This window comes from Pelodiscus sinensis, chromosome 3 (genome assembly GCF_052426305.1).
Source record: "Pelodiscus sinensis isolate ZL-2025 chromosome 3, ASM5242630v1, whole genome shotgun sequence".
Taxonomy (NCBI): domain Eukaryota; kingdom Metazoa; phylum Chordata; order Testudines; family Trionychidae; genus Pelodiscus; species Pelodiscus sinensis.
The window spans coordinates 22946271-22968978 of record NC_143054.1 but is presented as its reverse complement, the minus strand read 5'-3'; the positions used below and the strand labels follow the sequence as shown (position 1 = coordinate 22968978).

The window sequence follows — 22708 nt, the reverse complement described above, 5'->3', positions numbered from 1 at the left end:
ACTTTTTACTTTAGTTGGAACCTGTTTTTTTTAGTACTGTTTTTTGCAATCCCAAAATATAAACGCATATAAAAAAAGAATGAAAAAAGAATAAGTTTTCACTGTTCCACCTAGCTGCATCCTCCGCCCAGCCTGGGCCAGGGCTTGGGGGGCCCAGTGCCGCATGGGCACTCCAGGAGGTGGGAGCAGGAGCAGATTGGGGGTAGTGTATCTGGCTAGGAGGGAGGGTGCAGGCATGACATTAGAATTAATGCTCTGACCCTTCCAGGGTCATTGGGAAAATAGTGCTTTTCGGAAGGGAAAAGAAGTCAGCGGCATTCTTTAAGGGACAGATCTGCTCTGGATTGGTGCATTCTGCAGGTTGCGTTCCCTGATTCCTGTGGTGTCAAACAAAGGGATATTGTAATTATACTGGGCTACAGCTACCGCACAGCTGGACTCTGCTACTATTGAATCGCTGTATTGTGACTGACCTTGGGTAGTGTAAACCATGCCCAAATTAAAATGAAGCAATGAAATGCTCTACTGCTTTCACTCACACGGGGAAGAATAAAATGAAATAGCATTTAATCAGTCCCCGTCCTGGCATAATGCACTAGTCATACTAATTGTCCTAGCAATCATTCTCTGAGATTGATTGTTTGCAGTGGGCAATAACTGATCTGAAAGTATATTGGCTTGTAGCATTACTGAGGCTGTATTAAGTTTCTCATTGTTTAAATCTAATTACAGAAACACAGCGATTGAAAATCAATTCACTTCCTCCTAGTTAATGACTAATGCTCCACCACTGTGAATAAAGAGATTAATTCTCCCAATTGAAAGCTTTTAAATGGTACATCCTTCACATGGGATGCGTGATAAACAGCAGGTAACTTGATGTCTCCCTGTTGCAGGGTGAAAATGTCTTCTCCAGCTGTTTCCTATTTGGATTTCTGTATCTTATCCACTTTATCTGCAGAGGCTCCAATCAATCTTCAAAAAAGGGTGTATTTAGAAAGAATGTTAAATTTAGATTAATCAGCTAAACAAATAGTTGACACAGTTTGCATTGACTATTGGATTAGTCAATGAAGGCACCTCTGCCTTTGAAATGTAGCAAGAACCCTACTGGCAGGGGCTGCCCAAGGGGGCCAGGAGGGTCGCAGGGCTGCCCAGTGGGGCCAGGAGCATAGCGGGGCTGCCCAGAGGAGCCAGGAGCCTGGTGCGCAGGGAGCTGGGTTGCAGCTGGGCTGACCAGCATATCAGGGAAGGAGGTGGGGGGACTGGTAGGGCAGCAAGGATGGTGGTAAGGGGGGGTCAGCCAGGAGGCCTGCAGCTGGTCCACAGCTGGGAGAAGCTGGTAGCAGGGGAGCAAGATATGACCTCCCCGTGTCCGGCAAAATCCCTCATCTGGGACTGGTTAGGTCGTGAGGGTGCTTCTCCAGGGAGGTCCAACCTGTAGTCATTTGATCTAGATCCAGTTTCCCAAGTTTGTTTATAAGAATGTCATGGAACTTTGTCAAAAGCCTTAATAAAGTCAAGCTTGATCATATCTACTGCTTCTTTTCCATCAAAGAAGGAAATTAGATTATACTTAATAATCACATAATACATGTTGACTTTGTTAAATATTAAGACGACCTCACAACAAACAGGGCAACAGATATTACATCTGGGAGAAGCTATCACATATTTCAGTTCTGAATGTGCAGAAGTATAGATCAGATAACCTAATACATCTTTTCCATCTGCTGTTTCTATGGTAAGCATAATAAGTAATGTCCACGTGAAGTAACACCAAACTTTCCACAAAGAACAAGTCTTCAGGTCCACTAATATCTTTGTGGTGAATGGTGTACTAAAACCTAAGAGTCCCACACTGCAAATAATTCAAAGATAATGCACTAATGAGTCTCCCCAATACCTCCAGGCTCAGCAAGAATCTTTTCTCAGGATGCTTAATAATTCAGCGGTGATGAGCATCCGTGACTCCTTTGGGAGTCCGTAGATATTTGTTGATGACTGTTGGCCATTTAAACTCACATATATAATAGAATCACAAGACAAAAATCTTTTTATCAAAAGTCCCTCTATCAAGGACTGAGAAAACTAGTGTTCCAGTTCTCTGGTCTTCCAAGGGAAGACTAGAGTTGTGTGAAGTCATCACTGAAGATAATGACAAAACTCACATTGACTTCATTGGAGCCAGTATTTCATTTGATCTAACAGTTGGTCTAGACGCAACCATGCACCATAACAACCAATGGTGCAGTATAAAACTCAGGCTGTGAGAGGACAAAAATCATCACACAGCAACTTGCCCTGAAATAACTACCAATTTTATGAAACAAGTTCACGTAGATCACTGGAAGTTTGTGTACAAAATAGATCTAAGGACAAAACCAACTCAGCAGGGGGAAAGGGGAGGAGGTTTAATAAAATCTCTTTCTTGCCTTTCTAGTACAGGTCATTTTTAATAATACTTACTGTTTCTTATATCTTTTTTCTAAGCCATTTCTCCACATTATTAAGCTTTCTTGCATCGGAGTAAACATTTCATTTCTGTTATGTATTTGTATTAGCTTATAGCAGAAACTCTGCTATCTTCTGCAATGCAATGTGGTGATGACACTAACAGCTGATTGTAATACTGAAGTAATGATAATTTCAGTTCCTTACTAAGCACCCAGCACCTTTAAACCAAGTTCAGTTTATATGGAGCCCATTGCATTCACTCTGAATATCAGGTTTCAGATTTCACCAATGAACATAAAACCAGATCTTTCAGTCTGCAGGGCCCAGGAAGGCTTGGATTGGGGAGGAGAAAGTGCCTATATATCTCAGGGCTGCTCTAGTTTGCATCTTTTGCAATTGCCATCAAAGGACAGTAGCCAAGGATTATTGCAGTAGTGCACTGAAGCCGTGTCACCGCATTTGCTCTCTTCTAGCAGCTTTATGACCCCTTTGCACCGTAGAGGTGCTGGCATGAGAGCCATAATAGAGCCGTCTTTCTCCATGTTATCCATCAGAGACGTGTGTACTGTATTAGCTTTGGGGAATACCCTGGCAGATGTACCTTTGAGGATTTCACAGCTTTTCTGCAAAGGTGGAATGATTGGAGTAAGGTGCGGGGAGGGGGACGTGACCCCAGGTCCTGATTCTGTTGCCGATCAAGTCAGTTGGAGAAGGAACATGGCTGTAACACAGAAATGGCATCTCCTCCTACTTGAACTAACTGCATTAACTTAAGACAGATGAAAATTACATTCTCAACAATGACTATTCTATCATTTCCTGCTGAAGTCCCGAAGGTGAGCCAATGTAAATGTCATCAGTGCATTTGATAATCTTACTGTTCCTGTGGCTACAGATATGAAGCTTGCACAGTAAGATGGAAGCCCGTCTGACTGCAGTGTAGTGATCCAAAGATTTTAAAAGGAGTATAAACACAACCCAGTGAAAATATTTATTCAAATGTGTGGAGATTCTTTTGACTAATAATGATTATGTTTGTCAGGGGCCCTGCAATTAAATGTGGATTCCTACAACTTCACGCTCACAAACTTAACCAGCTGGTGGAGCAGAACTGTAGTGTTTTACAATGTCTATTCCCTGGAACCTTCTTACAGTTATTAGAATGGTTGTGAAATTCTCCATAGAACTGGGCTGCGAATCTGGGGAAAGTCCTGTAAGCATCAGTTGCATACAGAGTGAGCTTCCAACTGCATAATAGACTGATGCTAGGAAGTGGGTTAACATCGGCTCCCATCAGGCCCCCCGTATCATATAAATCTGAACTGTGAACAGAGCTCACTACGGCAGACCTGTAGTGATCTGTAGTCACAGCAGCACTGAAGGTTGCCTGCCCTTGCCCCACCTCTTGTGCCCAAGGCCCTACCCCTTCCAGGAGTGCAGAGCCAAGCCCCCCTCCCCATACCTTTTCCAGGGGTCTGCAAAGGCTGTCAGTGCCCCCTGAGAACAGGCCTGTCCTGAAGCAGGATCAGGAGTGTTTCATGTAGTGCTTGTACCATTGATTTCAGCTTTCCGGATAAAAATATCCATGTTATTAATGTACTGCAGGTTCAAACAGCTTTGTGCTATTGGTGTATGCAGATTACGTGTCTTTTGCTGTGTGTCTAATTCAGATCAATCTATCAACATTAATATCTGAAGTTAGGGATAAAAAGTTGTGGTTGAAATTCTATCCCTCTCCAGAAAATGTTTTACATGCATACCGTGCAGTGTTTTAGCAAAGGCGTTTCAAAAGGCTTCCAGTTTATAATCATCTAAGCATTCAAAGTTCAAACAGTGCTGAGCAAATAACTGCCTTAAATCTAGCCCCTTCTCAAACATGAATTCAAATACGATTTTGAGTGTTGGTATCAAACTCAATATGCCTTTGTTGGTGGAAGTGAGAATTTAACCTGAACACTGTACCAGAGTGCTGTATTTTTGAGAATATTTTCCCTACATGATTCTTTCACATTTTAAAAACAGAATTTCTTATAAGGTAATATAGATACACAAAGATCATATTGATCCCACCACCCAATTAAAATTGCTACATTGTTCTAATAGTTAGCACATTCCTAGCACTGGAAAGGAGCGATGCAGATGTTAAGCAGTTGCTTTACTCCAAGGTGTGGGTTAGAAAAGAGATGAGACTTGACAGGCAGAAATACAAGAAATGTTAAATTTAACTTCCCACCTGCCCTTTGGATAGCCTGTGGCTGGTCAGCCATGGAATTCAATGTTGCACAAGGTCATAAAGACATACCTTGCTTTGAGTTTATAAATGGCTGATTTTATGGTCACTAACATGCATAGTGAAAGTGGGATCCAATATTAATAGAAGTAAATCAGTCTCATTCTCCCTGGTGTATGTTCCTTTTGACATAATGCATTGTAGGTTGGCCAGGGCTTGCATTAGGGTTTTTCAAAGAAGTCTAAGGGAATTAGGAATTTCAATGTATATGGGCCCCTAATTCTCTAAATCTTTTTTGAAAATCCCTGCCTTGGTTCCTTGTCTGTTTCTGAAACATCAGGTATTGGACCTATGGCAGATTGCCTGACTGGTGAATTCAATTTTCTCCAGATCCATTTATAGGCATTCTAGGGATCATTTCCTTTTAATTTGGACATTATTTTTACATCTATTTTTAAAGTAACATGCTGTACACCCTATGAAAAAGTCCAATGCCATTTGAGAGAACAAAAAAATTTCTATAGTCTTTAACTAGCTGCATAATTGTATGAGGTCTGCACAGGCCTCTTGGTTTCAGACTAATTTATATAGGACTTTTCAAAAATAAAAAAATACTAAACAAAAAAGTTTTTGTTCTCTTACCCAGTGATTTCAATAATAATAACGCTTAATTCCTTTAAGTCCCCATGACATTGTTCACATTCTATTTAGAGACAGGTACTCTTGATCTACTGAAAGTAAAAATAAATGCTTAATGTCTAATTTCTAAAAAGCAGTAAAGGTGGAGTTAGCAACTTTGCCTTTTATTGGGTGGATGTGAATAAACTCTCTTCCTCTTCACCCTCTGCTGCAGATTCTCCATTGTAGTAAAAATCAAGTAACTTTCCCATGTAGGTAATTTAATGTTCTGGTTGCTGGGAACAGATCAGTGAGGTTCAGTTTCAGCTGGGAATAAAGCATTCTCTGGAAGTGTTCTTGTTCTCCTTTCTGCATCTCTAGGCCAATTGTAACAAAGCCTTTTAAATGTACCTTAGTTTGGAAGAGAAGAGCACAAAAGAATACTTTTTAAAATAAGCCAAAGAGGGGCCAGGTGCCAACTTTCTTTTAAATAGGTGCTTGGCTCCATTTCTTATATGAAAATCTTCTCAGAGCAGGAAGCCACACAAAGGAAATATTACTCATGTCTTTTTTCTTTAAGCATTTTTGGCTTGTCTGAAGCAAGAGTAATAGAAATCGGTAGATGCAGGTTTAAGGACTTTCCTCCACGTCTTTCAAGAATCAATTACAAGTTCCAGTTCCTAGCCAGCAAGAGAACTCCAATTCAGTGATTCAAAGACCTGCTGTTGTATTTGCTGCCAATCAGAACAAGAAGCATGGTGCTTACCCATTCCTCTCAGTACTCCAATTTGGAGTATCTTAAATGCTTTCACGTTTGCCCTGAAGAGAAACATCAAGTTCTTGGCCTTGACGAACTGTCATAGAATATTCAATTCCCAGTAGCATAGGCATAACACAGATTAGTGGCAGTCCTGTTCACACACTCATGTTAATTAGAGACAGACTGATACATAGATGGTTCACCCAGAACAACTTTAGAAAGACCCCTCTTTATTCTTTGTGTACCCTGCTACCCAGAGTCCATTCTAGCCCATCCACCTCAATTGTAGGGTTGAGGCCTGCTGTTGGGCTCAGGGTTTCTGATAGGAGGGTAGATGCATAGTTTCCTTAATAGGGCTCTACCAATTTCCAGACCCATCTGCCCCTGCTACAGGTTGCTCTGTATGACTGGCCAGCAGCCTCAGAAGGTCCTGCAGCTGGAAGCGGCTTATGGAGTTGTGTCTGATCTTCCCTGTACTCCTGGGAGTGCCTCAGCAAAGGGGGCTCCTAGCTCCAGCTGGGCAGGGGAGGGACAATCTGTCTCTGAAGGCATAAGCAAGGGTGCCAGTCTCACGACCACCTACAAATGGTAGGGCTGCCAGGTGTCCGGCATTGTTCCAGACAGTCCTGTATTTGCGCGCTCTGTCCGGTAAAAAAAATCAGAAAATACTGGACATGTGCAGTGTCTGGTATTTTCTGATTTTTCCGGCTGCACACCGGACGGAAGCCTGGTGTGGGTGGAGCGGCTGGGAGTCACAGCTGGGAGGCAGGGCTGTGATTGCCGCCGGGAGCCCTCAGTTGGTAGAGTGTGAGGAGGAGGGAAGCCTCCTCCTCGCTCGTGCGTTGCCAGAAGCCTGTGCAGGACAGGCAGCAAGTGCCCAGGTCAGTCCCGCTCCCCGCCAGCCAATTTGCTCACCCCCTCTTTCCCGGCCGGCTGGTTCTCCCCCACTTCCCCTCCTGATCTTCCCCGGCCAGCCCCCCTGCACCCTCCCAGCTCTGCTTCCTGCCCCCCTTCCTCCCGGCCAGCCCCTTGGCCCCCCTGTACCCTTCACCAGCTCTGCTTCCCGCTGGCCCGTTCCTCGTCCTGATCTCCCCACTCTCGCCAGGCTCTGCTTCCCGCCCCCCCTTCATCCCAGCCCCCCCTTCCTCCTGGCCAGCGCCGCTGCACCTCCCCCCTCCCCGCTAGCTGTGCTTCCCGCTTCCCCTTCCTCCCAGCCAGCCGCATGGCCCCCAACTCCCGCCCCAGCTCTACTTCCCAGTGGCCCATTCCTTTTCCTGATCTCCCCTGGCCAGTGGTGCTGCACCCCCCCCCCCCCCGCCAGTTCTGCTTCCTGCCCTCTTCCTCCTGGCCATCCTCACGGCCCCAGATACCCCCCAGCTGTGCTTCCCGCCTTGCCCCCTCCCGGTTGGTCCCCCCTCCACTGAAATCCCGTGGCCAGCCCCGTTCCGCCCGACCCCCCCCTCCCACGACATGCCCTGCTTCCCGTTGCCCTCCCCCCATCTCCTCAGGCCAGCTCCATTCCCCTCCTCCCGTTAGCTGTTCCCAGGCCCCCCCCTTCCTGGCCAGGACCGCTCCCTTCATGGCTGGTCCTCCCCTGCTTCCCCACCCCACCCCACCCCACAAAGAGTGTCTGTTTTTTTGTTTTTAAATGGCTACCTGGTAACCCCTAGCAATGATCCAGGTTCTTGGAGGGGTTTTTTTTTTTTGCTCAACAACTTTGCCCCCCCCCCCCTCCCCACACACACACACTTTTTTTTCTTCAACAAAAATTTTTCCTGGTGGCTTTTTTTTTTTGGCGGGGGGAGGGGTTCGGTATTTTTGTTTCAGCCATTTGGCAACCCTACCTACAATGGGCTTACATTTGCAACCACCATCCACAATCCACTTTTAGGTTGGGACCCTCACAGTTGCAATACCACAACATTTCAGATTTAAACAGCTAAAAACCTGAAATTTACTGATTTTCAAATCCATGGTTGTGAAATTGATAGGGCTCTAGCATTAGCAGCTGATCTTCTTCTCTGCTTTCCTCAGTGGTCCATGCTCCCAGTATCTTCCTAACCCATTTCCTACGTCTCCCATCATTTACTGTGTAGCATTTGCTCTATGGGCTAAAGGGATGCTCTGTGCCTAAGGGCAACACCAGTGTTGGCAGCAGTACAGGGGAGCATCACTGCACACATGAGTGACTGATGAAACAAGAGACCATTTCCTCATTCTGCTGAAGGCAGTCCAGTCCCTCCACTGATGTCAGTCTGCAGGCAGTCCCGGGATGGCAACCTATAGCTCTGGAGCCAAATATGGCTCTTTTGGCCAAATTTGGCTGCCCTGTGTGCTGGAGCTGGAGTCGAGCCTTCCTCAGGGCTGGAGCTGCTGCCCAGGCAGGCTACATCATGGCTGCCCAGATGCTGCCAGGGTGGGTATCCCTGTGTGCCGGAGCTAGGGCTGGGGTTGCTGGGCAGCTGCTTCTATTGCAGCCTGACCAACAAGGCCCAAATCGGTGCCTAGCCCCCATCTGGCTTCAGTGTCCTGTCCCTAGCCTCTCCCTCCTGCTGCAGCACAGGTAGCCACGATGTAGCAGCCCAGTCCTGGCCAGGTAAGGTAATCCAGCCCCAGCACCCCCCCCCCCCCGAAAAACTCCATTTCCCACCTCCAGCACCCTGCCCTGAGCCCCTCATACACCTGAATCCTGAGCCTGATACACTCCAATTCTGACTCCTGCACCTACAAATCCCGTCCCCTGCCATCAGATTGACAGGACAGCCTGAATGTGAACATGAAGCTGCGTTTGACCAGTATGATGTAAACGTTTCAAAGAAATGTGTGAAAAGATGCAGCAGCAGAAGTCCCACTAAATGAAGTCTGTCAGTACATTTCATTTATGCTATTCATATTATTGATAATTGACATATTGCATATTTTGTCATGCAAATGGACATTCTTATGCAGCTCTTCGTTGATCACTTGTTCTGAATTTTGATGTAGTTTGGCTGTTTGGTTTGAAAAGGTTGTTGACCCCTGCCCTAAGGAATGCCTGGGAGCCCAGGGACTTGTACTTTACACTAAGGATGTTTGCTGGGAGTAGAATTGTGAAGCACACTTGTGAGCTTCTCTAGTTACATTAGGGACCAAAAAGAAATTTGTTTTTTGCACGTGTCTTTGTTTTTCTCCTACAATATTTATAGAGAATCCCCAGGGAAAGTAACAGAGATCTGCCAACTGGTTATCAGTCCCCAACTCCTCGACAGCAAGCAGGTTTCTCGACCTAAACATGAACTTTGTAAGACAGCATGATTTTGTGAAGTTTCATATCCTAAAAACACACACACACTCTCTCTCTCTCTCTCTCTCACTCTACATGCTGCCTTGCAAAGCCATGCACTATAGTAACCATAACAATGTCCCTGACTCACTCTGCAGTAGGCCAGCCAGTAGGATGATGGGTGAGTTTTTCAAAAGCATTTCATGTGAGTTTAACTTTGCTCCCAGAGACTCCAGCCGAGGTAGAATTAGGCTCATTCTAATTGTCTCCAGGGGTTGACTCATCACCATGCTCTTGTTGAAACAATCAACGTGAAACAGCGTGACTGTAATATATTTAATATTAGAATATTTGTGCTGATGTGGTTTGCAGAACTTGTGTGGAATTGACATTGGGGCTGGCTCTGAGTTTTCATTGCCCCTAGATCCCTTCCCCCCCATGTTTATACAACTTGGTACAGTTTTGCCATTTTGTACAATTGTATCTTGGTTCTCAATAGCTGGTGTTTTTCTTAAAGCCTCAGATGCTAGATTTCTATGAGAATCTAGTTTTCTTCACAAACTCCTAAATGGAACAACTATATGGGGTATATTCATAACTAACTGGAAAACTGTTCCCATACAGGCCTGCCGACGGATGGTGGAGAGGCAATTGCGTTGCTGCAGCAGCAATGGCAGGCGGAGCCGTTGGCCCTTTAAATTGCTGCTGGAGTGCTGTATCATGTGCTCTACGCTGCTCTGAGGGTTGAGGGAGGCAAACGCCATGTTCCGGGTGGCACAGAGAGCTGGCAGCTCTGGCCCCGCCCCATTCAGGGACATGGAGCTATGTCTGGGGGCCCACTGTTGGCCCCGCTGACAGTAGATTGCGCCTGGCTCTAGCTGGTTTCCCAGCCCAATGCCTGTGACTGACTGCCTTGCACTCAGTGGCAAGAGACAACCCTGAATAGTTTGGGACCACTGCACTATTCCATGGCAACACATATCACAGGCAACATGTTGTTGAGTTCGTTTTGTTCCTAACATTGCTGCTGTCATTATTGGTGGGAGACTGTAATGCCATGCACCATGAATATTTGACAAGTTGGAAAACAGCCTGCTATACAAATATCCTTTAGGCAAACACAAGGAAAGCAACATTGTTCATCAGCTCATTCAGCACTACAGCAAAGTGCATGTAGAGGTCAGAATAAAAATAGGGCATCAAGATAATCACACTGAATTTTTTCATCTAGCTCTGACAAGATGCCTGCTTGAGGCTTAACTGCATATATGGCTGAAGATTTCAAGCCCAATGCTCCACTTAAACCTTGCATAGCCACTTACACCTATGCAAGGTCTGTGTAAAATGCAGCCATTTGGAAAACAGAGAACAGGACTTGTACAACAATGTCTACACTGCATCTGGGAGAAAACCCCCAGTTCAGGTACACTGACTTGTGATAGTGGTGCTCATGTTAAAATAGCTGTGTAGCTGTTGGGACTGGAGGTGGTGCCCAGCTTCTCAAGACCTCCAGGACTGAATAACGCCTATGTAGTCTCTAACCAGTTGGCTTTAATGAGAGCCCTGCTAATGTAAGTCTGTGGTGGCAATGCTGGGAGGCTCACTCCCAGGTGCAGTGTGGACGTACTTTATTAGTGCAGCTTTTGGAATGTGAATGATTAAAATATATTGTACTTTGTAATGGTAGCTTTAGCCTGAAATTATGCAAGTTATTTACCTGATGAAGGGCCCACTTTCAAGTGATAAAAATGGCTATTCACACATGCCAACAAGAATCTTTTAACATGCTCTCTGTTCAGTGAGGGGTACAGCCTAATCCCAGTACACTAAGTAGCGGGGTTGTGCTGGCAGCAGGACAAAGGTTATAAGGAATCCTGTTGTGGCCCTCTCTGCTTCACCCCTGTAACTGGATCTGGAGGACTGTAGTATCTCCAGAAAGGGAGAAATTGCTGATAGGATGTGCACAGCAGGATGTTAGGCCTCTAGATCCAAGGCCTGCCTTGCTCAGTCCCACAACCCTTTCATGCTTTTGAATGTAGTGTTTGTCACTAGCTCTGTTCTAGAGGGCACAGGCAGAGTATATAGCCCCATACAACTTGTACCACATTATATATATATATGCTACAGTTGCATTCAGGGGTTGGTCTTGTGGTTTAAGGCTCAGGATCAGGATTTAAAGCTATTCCCAGGCTGCAATAGGAGTGCTGGTTCCAAAATGACCAGCTCATATTCAACATTAGTTAAGATGAAACACTGAAAGGGTCTTCTCCCCATCCCCTTTGTGGACTTATATCATGGCAGTATCCAGAGATCTCAACTGGATCCTAACGTACTGGGATGCAGGAACCTAGAGACCCTTGCGATTTGCGGAATCACTATTTGCAGGTCACCTATCCTGCATAGAGGGAGGCAGGTGGTGGAGGCTGGGAGCTGCAGAAAGCTCATAACAGCTCACAGCCCCAGTAGTGAGTTTGAGAGCTACAGGGAGCTCACTGTGGGGCCAAAAGCCACTGCTCCCTGTATTTACAAATGGAAAAGGTTTCTGGGATGTCCAGAGCCAGGAAGCACTTAGTTGAAATCCCATTGAGAACAATGGAACTTGAGTTTGAAAACATCCTTTATGAATATTTTCTTGCACTGAGCCTATGAGGGAGAGAATTCCAGTGAGTAGGACATGAAAGTTACTGGAATCCCCACCCCAGGACTCAGCATAAGGAAACATATGTTCTTGATTTTGCACTGCACGTGTGGAATTTGTTATAATAAAAAACAAAAATGACTGCTTTTTAACAGCAAAAATACTCAATTTAAATATAGAGTACTGTTCATCTGAACTTGTGGTATTTATTGCAACTGTTACAATAATTCCTTCTTCCTTTTACTGATGAGCCATACTCCATTTAAAGGCACTCACTGTAAAAGGCAGTTATGACCAGAAAGAATCTCTAAAATATCACCCTATCATATTTTATTCAAGTCAAAGATGTTTACTTGCCCCTCTCACAAATGTCAGGTATTCATTGCTATTCACCACCACGAGAATTGGAATTATTAAAGCTAGAATAGAATCCACCAGCAACAGAATTGTTAACTAATGGCTGAATGCTGCATTTGATGACAAAACCCTTATTGACTTAATCTCGAATCAGATTATGGTACATTTTTCAATTGCAGAATATTACTGAGATCCAGAAAGAACTCAACTTTGGTTTCAGATGACAAGTTACATTTGCAAAGCTGGAAGATAGTAAACATCTCTTTACATGTAAACTAAGAAAATTTCCTGTGTAAGTTGCTGCCACAAACATGGAATGATAGCTCCCTTAGTGCCATCATTTTTATTTACAAATCACTTCTCAGTGTATAGCTGCACTTTAAGAATGATAAGGTTAAAAGTTATCTTTGAAGATGGGTATTGGATTGGGATAAAATAGCAGTAACACATCCTTGTGGTAAACTTTTTTTTTTCTTTTTATGAGAAGTGCTCGATGCTTTACTAGGAATCATTTTTAAGTAGTAAGCCTTTATACTGGATTATTTCTGATACATTGAAGCATTTATGAACACTTACTGTGATTTTCAAATAATTTTATATTTTCATTTTAATATTTTTGTATGAACATTTTCCCATGACCATCCCATAACTACATTTATATTTCATTTTGCAGTTTTTTCCATATGGAGATGCTTCAAAATTTGCCCAACATGCCTTCAGAACCTTTGATAAGAACGGCGATGGAACCATTGACTTCAGAGAGTTCATCTGTGCATTGTCCATCACCTCAAGGGGTAGTTTTGAACAGAAATTAAACTGGGCCTTTAATATGTATGATTTAGATGGAGATGGTAAAATTACAAGAGTGGAGATGCTGGAAATTATAGAGGTAAGACATATTACAAACAATTTGTGCAAATGTTTTCCATAAGGCATTACACAAACACTTCCTGATACAAACACGCAATGGTTGGTGTGCTAGCTCATCAGAAGATTGCGCAAAAAACATAGCATATGCACAAAAAACTTCTATTTCTATACAAGCTGGGCTGATAATACTGAAATCTAACCTAGCGTTAAACAATTTCTTTCACCAAAGAGTTTGCATCTCAAAACACATTATATAGTTAGAACGTATCTATCCAACACTGAGTGCTAATTCTATTAGTAACTAGGTGCCTCCATCATAAAAATGTGTAGTCAAAGTAGCTTTAAAATGTTGCCAAATTAGTGATTACTGAGGTGTAGAATATCAACTTTGAAATGTTAGTACATATAGTAGCTTATTCGGAGACTCAAAACTGTAGTATTTCCAGTTGAACAAAACTTTCCATAATCTAAAATAGGTATTTCATGGACACTGGAATATCCCGACACTTATCCAGACTTTCAGTTGACCTCCATTTTAATAAAGATGTAATGCAGAGCCATCATTTAGTGTTGTTTTTCAAAGCAATTAGCATACTGATTTTAAAAAAAGTTTCTATGATTTCTGAGGGTTATGCAGTGTGCACACCTGTGTGTATTTAAATTTTAACAAAGGTACATTTGATAATTTTCTGTCTGTGAAACAGTACAGCTGAACACCTCTAGGCCCTCAAAATAGTAATTCTAAAACTCAGAGTTCTAAAACAAGCTTAAATCTTTACCTGATGGAAAAATCTTTTCATTCTTGGTCAAGTGTTTAACAAATTACTATGTAATTTCTTACAAGACCAAGATGAATCTTGTACCAAAAACAAACAAAAGAAAAGAAACCCTAACACATGATTATAGGAAACGGATCAGTCAAATACTGTTTAAAATGTTTCAAAGAGCTGATGTTTGTTGTTAACCTCAAATTCCAGAAATGCATATACATCTGATCCAGAGTATAGATCATCTGAACTGCAGTTGTGTTCTAGTTTTTTTGAATACTACATAACAACATGTCTATTGGATTGTCGTAAATAGAACTATGCATCCACTTGTAACTGGAAACTCGCTTACTCAGAAAATCATAAATTTGCTGTTCAGTTGCTTGAAGAATCAAATTAGTTCTAATGTACCAAATGGAATAAGCATTTTTTAAGAAAATTGTATATACAGTATATCAATTTAATTGAAATATTTAGAAGGTTGTTATTCCTTGTCAGAAGAAAATGTATTTGGGATTTTTAAAAACTAAATTTAAGGTATAATCACATTCTCAAACTAGAAAATCATGTCTGCATATAATCATGACACCTAGAACTATGTACTAATGCCACTTAATTATACTTACTCCAAATTTTGATTTTTAAAAATTATTTTCCTTTGCTTTCTTTCCAAAGGCCATTTACAAGATGGTGGGTACTGTGATAATGATGAAAATGAATGAGGATGGTCTCACGCCAGAGCAACGAGTAGACAAGATTTTCAGCAAGATGGATAAGAACAAAGATGACCAGATCACACTGGATGAATTCAAAGAAGCTGCAAAGAGTGATCCTTCCATTGTATTACTCCTGCAGTGTGACATTCAAAAATGAGCTAATGTAAAATGCATTATGGACTGCACAGAAGTTTAGATGTTCCATTCAGTTTGCAGCTATTTCCACACACAAAAATTGCTTGGACTACCTATAAATGGACTTGCTTCTTGTGTTTGAAACACTTGTGTGCATGAGAATGTCATTTGCTAAAGAATTTTAAAAGTATATATTATAAAAATAAACTGCCACAATGTGATGTGTGCAATGTCATTTCATAACAGTCCTATTCCTCTGAAGCCTGTGCAGCAGTACCGTGCTGCAGTGAAATTATACTATTGATTGTTCGTTTTACTGATGCTAGCTATGTGTCTCCTAGCCTGAGTAATGTTAGTGGCACTGACTTCCCATGGTAATGTAACTGTTGATTATAAACCATGTCACCATTCTGCTGTAAAGTAGTACTGGACAGACAGAGGCAAAAGTTCCTCAGTTCACGAGTCTGATCCACACATGTGCTTGTATTGTCAGTGAATATAAATGTAATTCATTTGCATGCCTTTTAGGTTTGCCTTAATTCTTACCTCATTTGCATCCTTTCAATCTGGAAAGAGCTATGTCAGAGGAATGCAGTATAAACAAAGTTAAGTAAATCCTGCTAAAATGTTCCCTTAATTAAAAAGTATATATACGTTTAAAATATTGTTTTACTGGAAGTTTAAAAAAGTTTTATTGGAAGTAGAATGATTTCTGCTTGAATTTTCAAAAGCTTCTGAAGAGGTTGCAATATATGTCCCAAAATAAATTTATAACATTTGACTTTCCCCCCCTAATTCTTATTTCACATTTTTAGCATGTTGCTATTGTAGGAAAAAAATATGATTCAGTCACTACAAGAATCTGCCACTACAAAGCTGGAAAATACTTCACTATGAAAACAATGTAAATTGAACTGGAAATAGAACTTAATTCTTATCCAAACTGCCTTATTTGATTAATCGTCTTATATGAAATCAAATACTGTGGTTCTCAAATGCATCAGTAGGGACAGATTCTCATCTGTACAAGTCAGAAAGAAAATAGCTGGTAAGAACACAAGAGAGCTCACCCACAAAATTCTTCCTTATCCACAGGTATTCCAGTACAGTAAAACCTGTGTTATCTGGCATGCTAGGGGAATTAGGGTGTTCTGGTTATCTAAAAATTCTAGTTATCTGAGGGTCCCATCAACCTAGGAAAAATGAATGTACAATAACAGTAAAATTCAAGTTTTTAAATGTTGGTAGTTTTGTAGTGTGAGGCAGTTGGTCTCACATTTCTATTTTGAGTTAAAGATGATTAGTACTTCTTAAATACATTGTTAAGCCAATCATGGTAAACCAAGCCAGGCCTGTGCGCCTGAAGATGTGACAGTATCATGGCTGGGGGCAATGCTGGTTAACAAAGTTTTCTGGTAAACAGTGTGCCGGATAACAAAGGTTTCATTGTATCTGGTTTCCCTAATATGTGGCACTGTCAGCAAATCCTCCTTTTGCTGAAATATTCCTTTCTACAGTATAATTCACAGAAGAAAAAACAGCAATATGATAGGAGACAGACTTCCTCAAAAGTTTTGATTATGAAGGAGAAAACTGACAATTGACATACAAATATGGGTAAGGTTCTCACTCAAAATTAACTCCTCAGAGAGAAGCATCAACACAGTCATTAGAAGTTTAAGATTCAACAACTATAAGCATTATTAGGTGAGCATTTTCAAAGCTACTAATTCAAAACACACATTGGAAGAAAAGGGATTGCTTTATTTTCTGACAATTGTTAAAGTATTGCATCATTTCACCCAGAAATTGAAAGTATAATTTTAGATTTCTAGTCAGCCAGAATATCAATCCTCTTTTACTTAAATAATTTTCTAAGCGCTCTCTAAATCAAAGCAGCACCCATTCTCTTGATCTACAGCTGGCCTAACTCTGCCTTGTTTACCCCACATAGCATTGTAATATCAATGAGATAAAACAAAAATAAGCAAAGAGGATAGTAGAAAATCAATGAGAAAGTAGATAAGCAGCTCAGTCATATAATATGTTCATTATATGGCTGGAACTTTTTGGAATGACTAGAGGTAACATCTCACTCGTCCAGCTCACTAAAACCCTCTTAAGTTTATTAGCCTTTGATTTCTTTTAACATGCTTTACAGGATTACAGAAGCGACAAAAAAATACAATGCATGCACACTAGCCATGTTTGCCAGTTGGGAAAAGATAGCGAAGCTCTAGTGCCTTTACAGTTCTGTCATTCTGCAAATCATGCCTCAAAAAACAAGGCAAATAATCTCTGCATTTCTGGAGTAAAAAAAACCCAAGATGGGCTCTACGCTTGAAGTCATAAACATCTCCAAACAAGTAGTAAGGCAGGAAACATTGGATTTACATGTCTATATATGTTGAAGATTCTTCACCATAATATCTTCCCATGAAACACACTATTAGTTTCATCACCTTCTGATCAGAATCAATTCAGTTGTCTACTGCTTTGTTACTTCTATACTTTATGCAAAAGCACTATGGAAATATAAGTCCATAGGGAAACTCTCACCCTCCTGAAGCTAAAGAAAAGTTGGACCACTGAACTTCCTGACTGGAGGTTCCAAAGAGCATGGAGAGAGAGGCTGTTCTCAGAAGTGACGGATGGCAGAACAAGGAGCAATGGTCTTAAATTACAGTGCGGGAGGTCTAGATTGGATATTAGGAAAAACTGTTTCAGTAGGAGGGTGGTGAAGCACTAGAATGGGTTACCTCGGGAGGTGGTGGAATCTCCATCCCAAGAGGTTTTTAAGCCTCAGTTTGACAAAGCCCTGGATGGGATGATTTAGTTGGGACTAGTCCTACTTTGGGGCAGGGGACTGGACTAGATGACCTCCTGAGGTCTCTTCCAGCTCTATGATTCTAAGTCAGATAAAGTAAAATAGCTTTTCTGGACAAATTTTAAATTTGTCATCAAAATGGAAAAAAAATAATTAAAATAGCTGGTTATTCGAAAAACGTTAAGTAATTTCTAATCAAAAACTTTTTTTATTTTTAAAGCAGCACCTCCCTCTACATTGTGCAACAGCAAAAGCAAAGCAGTAAGGTTATTGTATAATATGCCTGCATGTGTTAACACTGTACTATTGTTCTTACTTATAGTACAAAATCAGAAGCAGAACTGTACAAAAGCAAAAAAAAGTAAACTACTGTAAATTTACAGTCTATTGCACATGGATCTTAATCCTGATATACATTTTAGTAAACATAACTGTCTTTAATTTTGCATATTTTCTCACATTCTATAGAGCATATGTCATTTAAGGTCTAGGGGCTCCGTTCTTCCTTAGTCTGGCAATGTTCCTGGCCCCAGCCATCTGTTTTTTTCCCTGAGAGTGCCCCAGAGCACCTGTGAGGTCACCGACAGCGCCAAACCAAGGGTGTTACTGGATATGAGAAATCCAGATCAGAGGTTCAATCTGTACATGCTTTGTTTAAATAGAATCAGGGATCTAACGTCCTAAAAGGTGATGTTGCTAGTTTTATTATGCTGATGCTCCAAGCGCTTCAAATGGTATATAAAGAGAACCGCTTGGGAGCATATTTTTCCAGTCAAAGATTATTTTGTCAACAAATTCTGCACTTTTTAGTAATGAGAATGTATACTGAAATTTAAGAATCTTGTTCTAGATATAGCAAATCTACTTCCATTTGAGAACTGTACATGTATGTTCCAACTGATTTTTACAAATATAGTAAAAGTGTTCAAATATACTTGGCAGTTAAGTTAGGAAGAGTTTGGTTTCCTTCCATTTAGGCAACAACTTGCCTGGTTCAGAAACTCAGACATTACAGCAATTAAGCTAATGTGTTTTCTCCCATTCTATAGCACCAACAAAGCATGCAAACACAGCAGTACAGACCTTTTAACATTAGGATGACAGCTACCTATAGTTAGAGGTGATGCCTGGGCGGTACACTGAAAAGTTGTGTCCTTCCCTCCTCTCAATTTGCTTCTTGTCTCGTACTGAACATACTCAGAAACATTGCTGAAGTTGGCTGCCCTCACTTGCTCCCCACCACCCCACTGGAAAGCGCAAGTTGTCCTGCCTATACTGTTAGATTTTTTGTATGGATATTTCTGATATTACACCATACACATTTTACATTTTAATTGAATGTATTACCTAATAAAATGTCTAACATTATGTAATTTTGGGTGAGAAGACAAATTTTAAAAGAATTGTGCAAAAATTTCAGTACCTATTTCTTTGTTATACTTTCACACATAAGTAGTTCTGTTCTTAAAATAGCGAGGCAAGATACTGCAAATATTCCCACAGTTAAATATGTAAACACTGCTGATATACTCAAAACAAATCACAGAAACTGCTTGAATGCCCCATGGTTCTATGCTTGATAAAGCAAAATCCAATCTTGAAAACTGAACATATTGAGTTACATTTTAACATCTTCTTGAACAGTGTTGAAAAATAAAAGCCTAGCAGAATTTATATGTACTTGAACACTTTTTATTTTTAAATATCTATAAATGCATTACTACTTATATCCGTTTTAAAAGAATTTTTAAATGATTTTTCTCCAGCATAATTATATATAAAATATATTTCAATTTTTCAGAAAAGCCCAAAATGTATATCTCATCTTTGAATCTCCAGTATGTGGCAGATAAAGAAGAAAGTTTAACAAAATGAACATTTTCATTTAATTTTTTCCAGCGAACCAAACTTTTTTTAAACTGAATTGTAATTTTACTAAAATTATACACGTCATTTACATTTGTATTACAAAACTGTTTCACTATAAAAATATAAAGGAGCTTTCTCCTCCAACTAGAAATATCTTTTAATTAAATTCTCCTAACCTGAAATAAGAAGAAAATACATGTTTGGCTAAATGAACTGTGGAGCAAAGTGCATTAGGGAAATTTTAGTGTACCAGTAGGGTATACGCAGACCAACTAGTGCACAACATGTTGGTATGCTTTAGAAATCCTACCCCCACTATGTATGCTGCTGCATCATATGTACAGATAAGCCCTTAATATTACAGACATATAAATTATATACATTTATACTAAAAAAATCTGAACATTAGGAATAGCATAATGTGACAAAATATTTATTAATTTTAGTCTTCTTCCTCTTCTTGATGTCTATGCTGAAAATTTAGAGTTGTTTGTCCTCTTTCAGGGTCTTGCATTCGGAGGATCCGAATAAGGCTACTCGTAGGAAGGGAACTAGAAACAAAACACACAATTTAAACAATTCTCTTTATCAATGAGTTAATGTGTCTGCCAACATGACTGTCTAGCACTTCATTCTTTGATCATAGAAAACAGTACTATGGAGTGAAATCCTGGCCCTATTGAAGTGAATAGCAAAGTTTCCACAGATATCAATATGTCCAAGATGGTAACCCATGATCTTTACCTCGAGCAGTGAACTCTCTATATTTTATGTCACAATTAATACCATTTTTATTCCATCCCCCAAACTTTAAAATATAGAAGATTCCATGAGCTGTACAAATGGAATTTTAAACTGAAAGTACAAACTCTAAGAGAAATGAAATTAGTTGTCAAACACCCTTTAATGTATAAACGTCCCTTAGATCCCGATGCTGCAGTCACATTCAACTTAAGTACAGTTATGCACATATGCGTATGTACAATCCAGTCTTTAAATTGTGGACCAGAGGCTGTTCCACAAAATCCTTAACTGTACTTTTTGTACTTTGGTTTCCATTATATTAGTGTTCCCCAATATTCATACTATAATTAAATTCATATACTTTAACAAAAATAATATGAAGTCTCATTTTATAACTTCACTTAAAAACATATGAAACAATATACAGGCAGTCCCCGGGTTACGTACAAGATAGGGACTATAGGTTTGTTCTTAAGTTGAATTTGTATGTAAGTCGGAACTGGCTCCAGATTCAGCTGCTGCCACTGAAACTGACCAGGGGCTGACTACAGGAAGCCGGAGGCAGAGTTGCTCTGCCCCCAGCTTCCTGGAATGAGCCTGATCAGTTTCAACAGCTGCTGAATCTGGAGCCTGGGACAGAACAGCTGGGGCGCTGCCCGGTAGGTTCCCACAGGACCAACCCGGCAGCACCCCAGCTGCTCTACCCGAGGCGTCCCGCAACAAAAGCCTGGTCTGCTGGGGGGGCCCGCACTAGCTGCGCCCCCTCCCCCCCCAGCAGACCAGGGAGACACAAGCAAAGCTGCCCAGGCGGCGGGACCCCTGCCGCCTGGGCGGCTTTGCTCCTGTCCCCCTGGTCTGCTGGGGGGGGTCCAGCGGCTTTTCTGGACCCCCCCCAGCAGACCAGGGGGACAGGAGCAAAGCCGCCCAGGCGGCGGGGGTCCTGCTGCGTGGGCAGCTTTGCTCCCGGGCAAACGAGCAAAGCCGCCCAGGCGGCAGCTTTGCTCGGGTGTCCCTGGTCTGCTGGGGGGGTCCAGCGGCTTTGCTGGACCCCCCGAGCAGACCAGGGAGACCGGGAGAAGCTTTTCTTGCCCCGGAGGAAACGGGTGGCGACCTGCCCCCCGTGAGCTCCGGGGCGAGAAAAGCCCCGTTCGTAAGTGCGGATCCGACATAAGTCGGATCCGCGTAAGTCGGGGACTGCCTGTACCTAGAATAATATAATCAAATGGTAAATTCCTATATTCCTATCTAATTCCACAAATTATACAAACACTTATTAGTTTTTAAAGTAATATTATGACGGAATATAATTGTAGTCTGCTTTTAGGTTAATAATAAGGCAGCTATAATGAATACATTTCAATGTGAAGGCTTGAATTTCATCTGTGTCCTCTGGTAACTTACTGAAGGCAGTGTGTTAAATAGTTTTGTCACTAAACTCATATTGAACTGTTGTGTACTACATTACTTGAAAGTTTTAGTGTCAGAATTAAAGTGTTTATATTAGAAAAGCATGTTCACATTCCATATTCCAAAAAAGTTATTAGCATTAAGGGCTTTATTAATACTAATTTTGACTTCTTATAATATGATTTTACTTTTTCTAACTACTGTTTACCAAGGAAAAAAGAGTCCCCTGTATTTATGGCAATAACCCACAAAACACTCACAAAGTTTTCCTGATGGGTATGTCAACATTTTTCTTATAGCTACCTAATTTGATTAGATTAAGTTTGTGATCTCCTTTTAGATATACACTATAGTATTTCCTTTTTTACCACATGGACCGTATTATCTTGAGTTGGGTTTATTGGGGACTTTAAAATATTAAATACTTTTTAAAACAAACAAAACCGATCAACCAAAACAAAAACTTCTAAAACTCATTGAAGAAAACCAAATGCTTGATAGAACAGCTATGATACATCTATAACAAACTTGCTCTGTATTCCACCTTAGGCACATTCTTGTGGAAAAAAAACATTCCCTGTTTTGTCTACATCATGTAACATTTATTTCTGCTCACATTATTCAGAGTGACAGACACTAGTCTCAGACAGATGTCAATTGTATTTCATATGATATCCTACTCTCCATTTCCCAAAGCAGGAATTAAAAAAAATATTATGTCCAACATGTATTTAATTGTTAATTTTCCAGTGACCCAAGTATGTTATCCTCATCATTAGGGACAGATAGGGCCTTGCCTCACACAGCTGCATACATTAAGGGGAGATGATAGAAGCAGTATTCTATACCTGTCTCTTGGGTTCTCACAAAAGGGCTAAGCACCAACCCAAGTCTTCATGGTTCATGAACATAAGGGGCAAACATCTTTATTGACACCAGTGTGGCTAGTAACCACTAGGGACATAAAATACTGCTTTAAATGTTAACTATTGAAACTATATGTTTAACCAGCCTGCTGTGGAGTGGTGGGCCTGGCCGGGCTGAAGCAGAC

The 22708-nt window shown here is 41.2% G+C and overlaps 2 protein-coding genes across 8 annotated transcripts in view; one reads left to right on the top strand and one right to left on the bottom strand.

The window, feature by feature from the left end:
- The window catches only part of VSNL1 (visinin like 1), a 136828-nt gene extending 121996 nt beyond the window's left edge, over positions 1-14832 (top strand). For all 6 annotated transcript variants that reach the window (XM_006137590.5, XM_006137588.5, XM_089777042.1 and 3 more), the window contains 2 exons: positions 12996-13211; positions 14635-14832. In XM_006137590.5, the coding sequence (XP_006137652.1) occupies positions 12996-13211; positions 14635-14832 (414 nt within the window). The remainder of the gene's footprint in view (positions 1-12995; positions 13212-14634) is intronic.
- Positions 12901-22708, bottom strand: part of SMC6 (structural maintenance of chromosomes 6) — a 118013-nt gene continuing 108205 nt past the window's right edge. For both annotated transcript variants that reach the window (XM_075923451.2, XM_075923452.2), the window contains exon 27: positions 12901-20057. In XM_075923451.2, the coding sequence (XP_075779566.1) occupies positions 19949-20057 (109 nt within the window). In that variant the 3' untranslated portion in view covers positions 12901-19948. The remainder of the gene's footprint in view (positions 20058-22708) is intronic.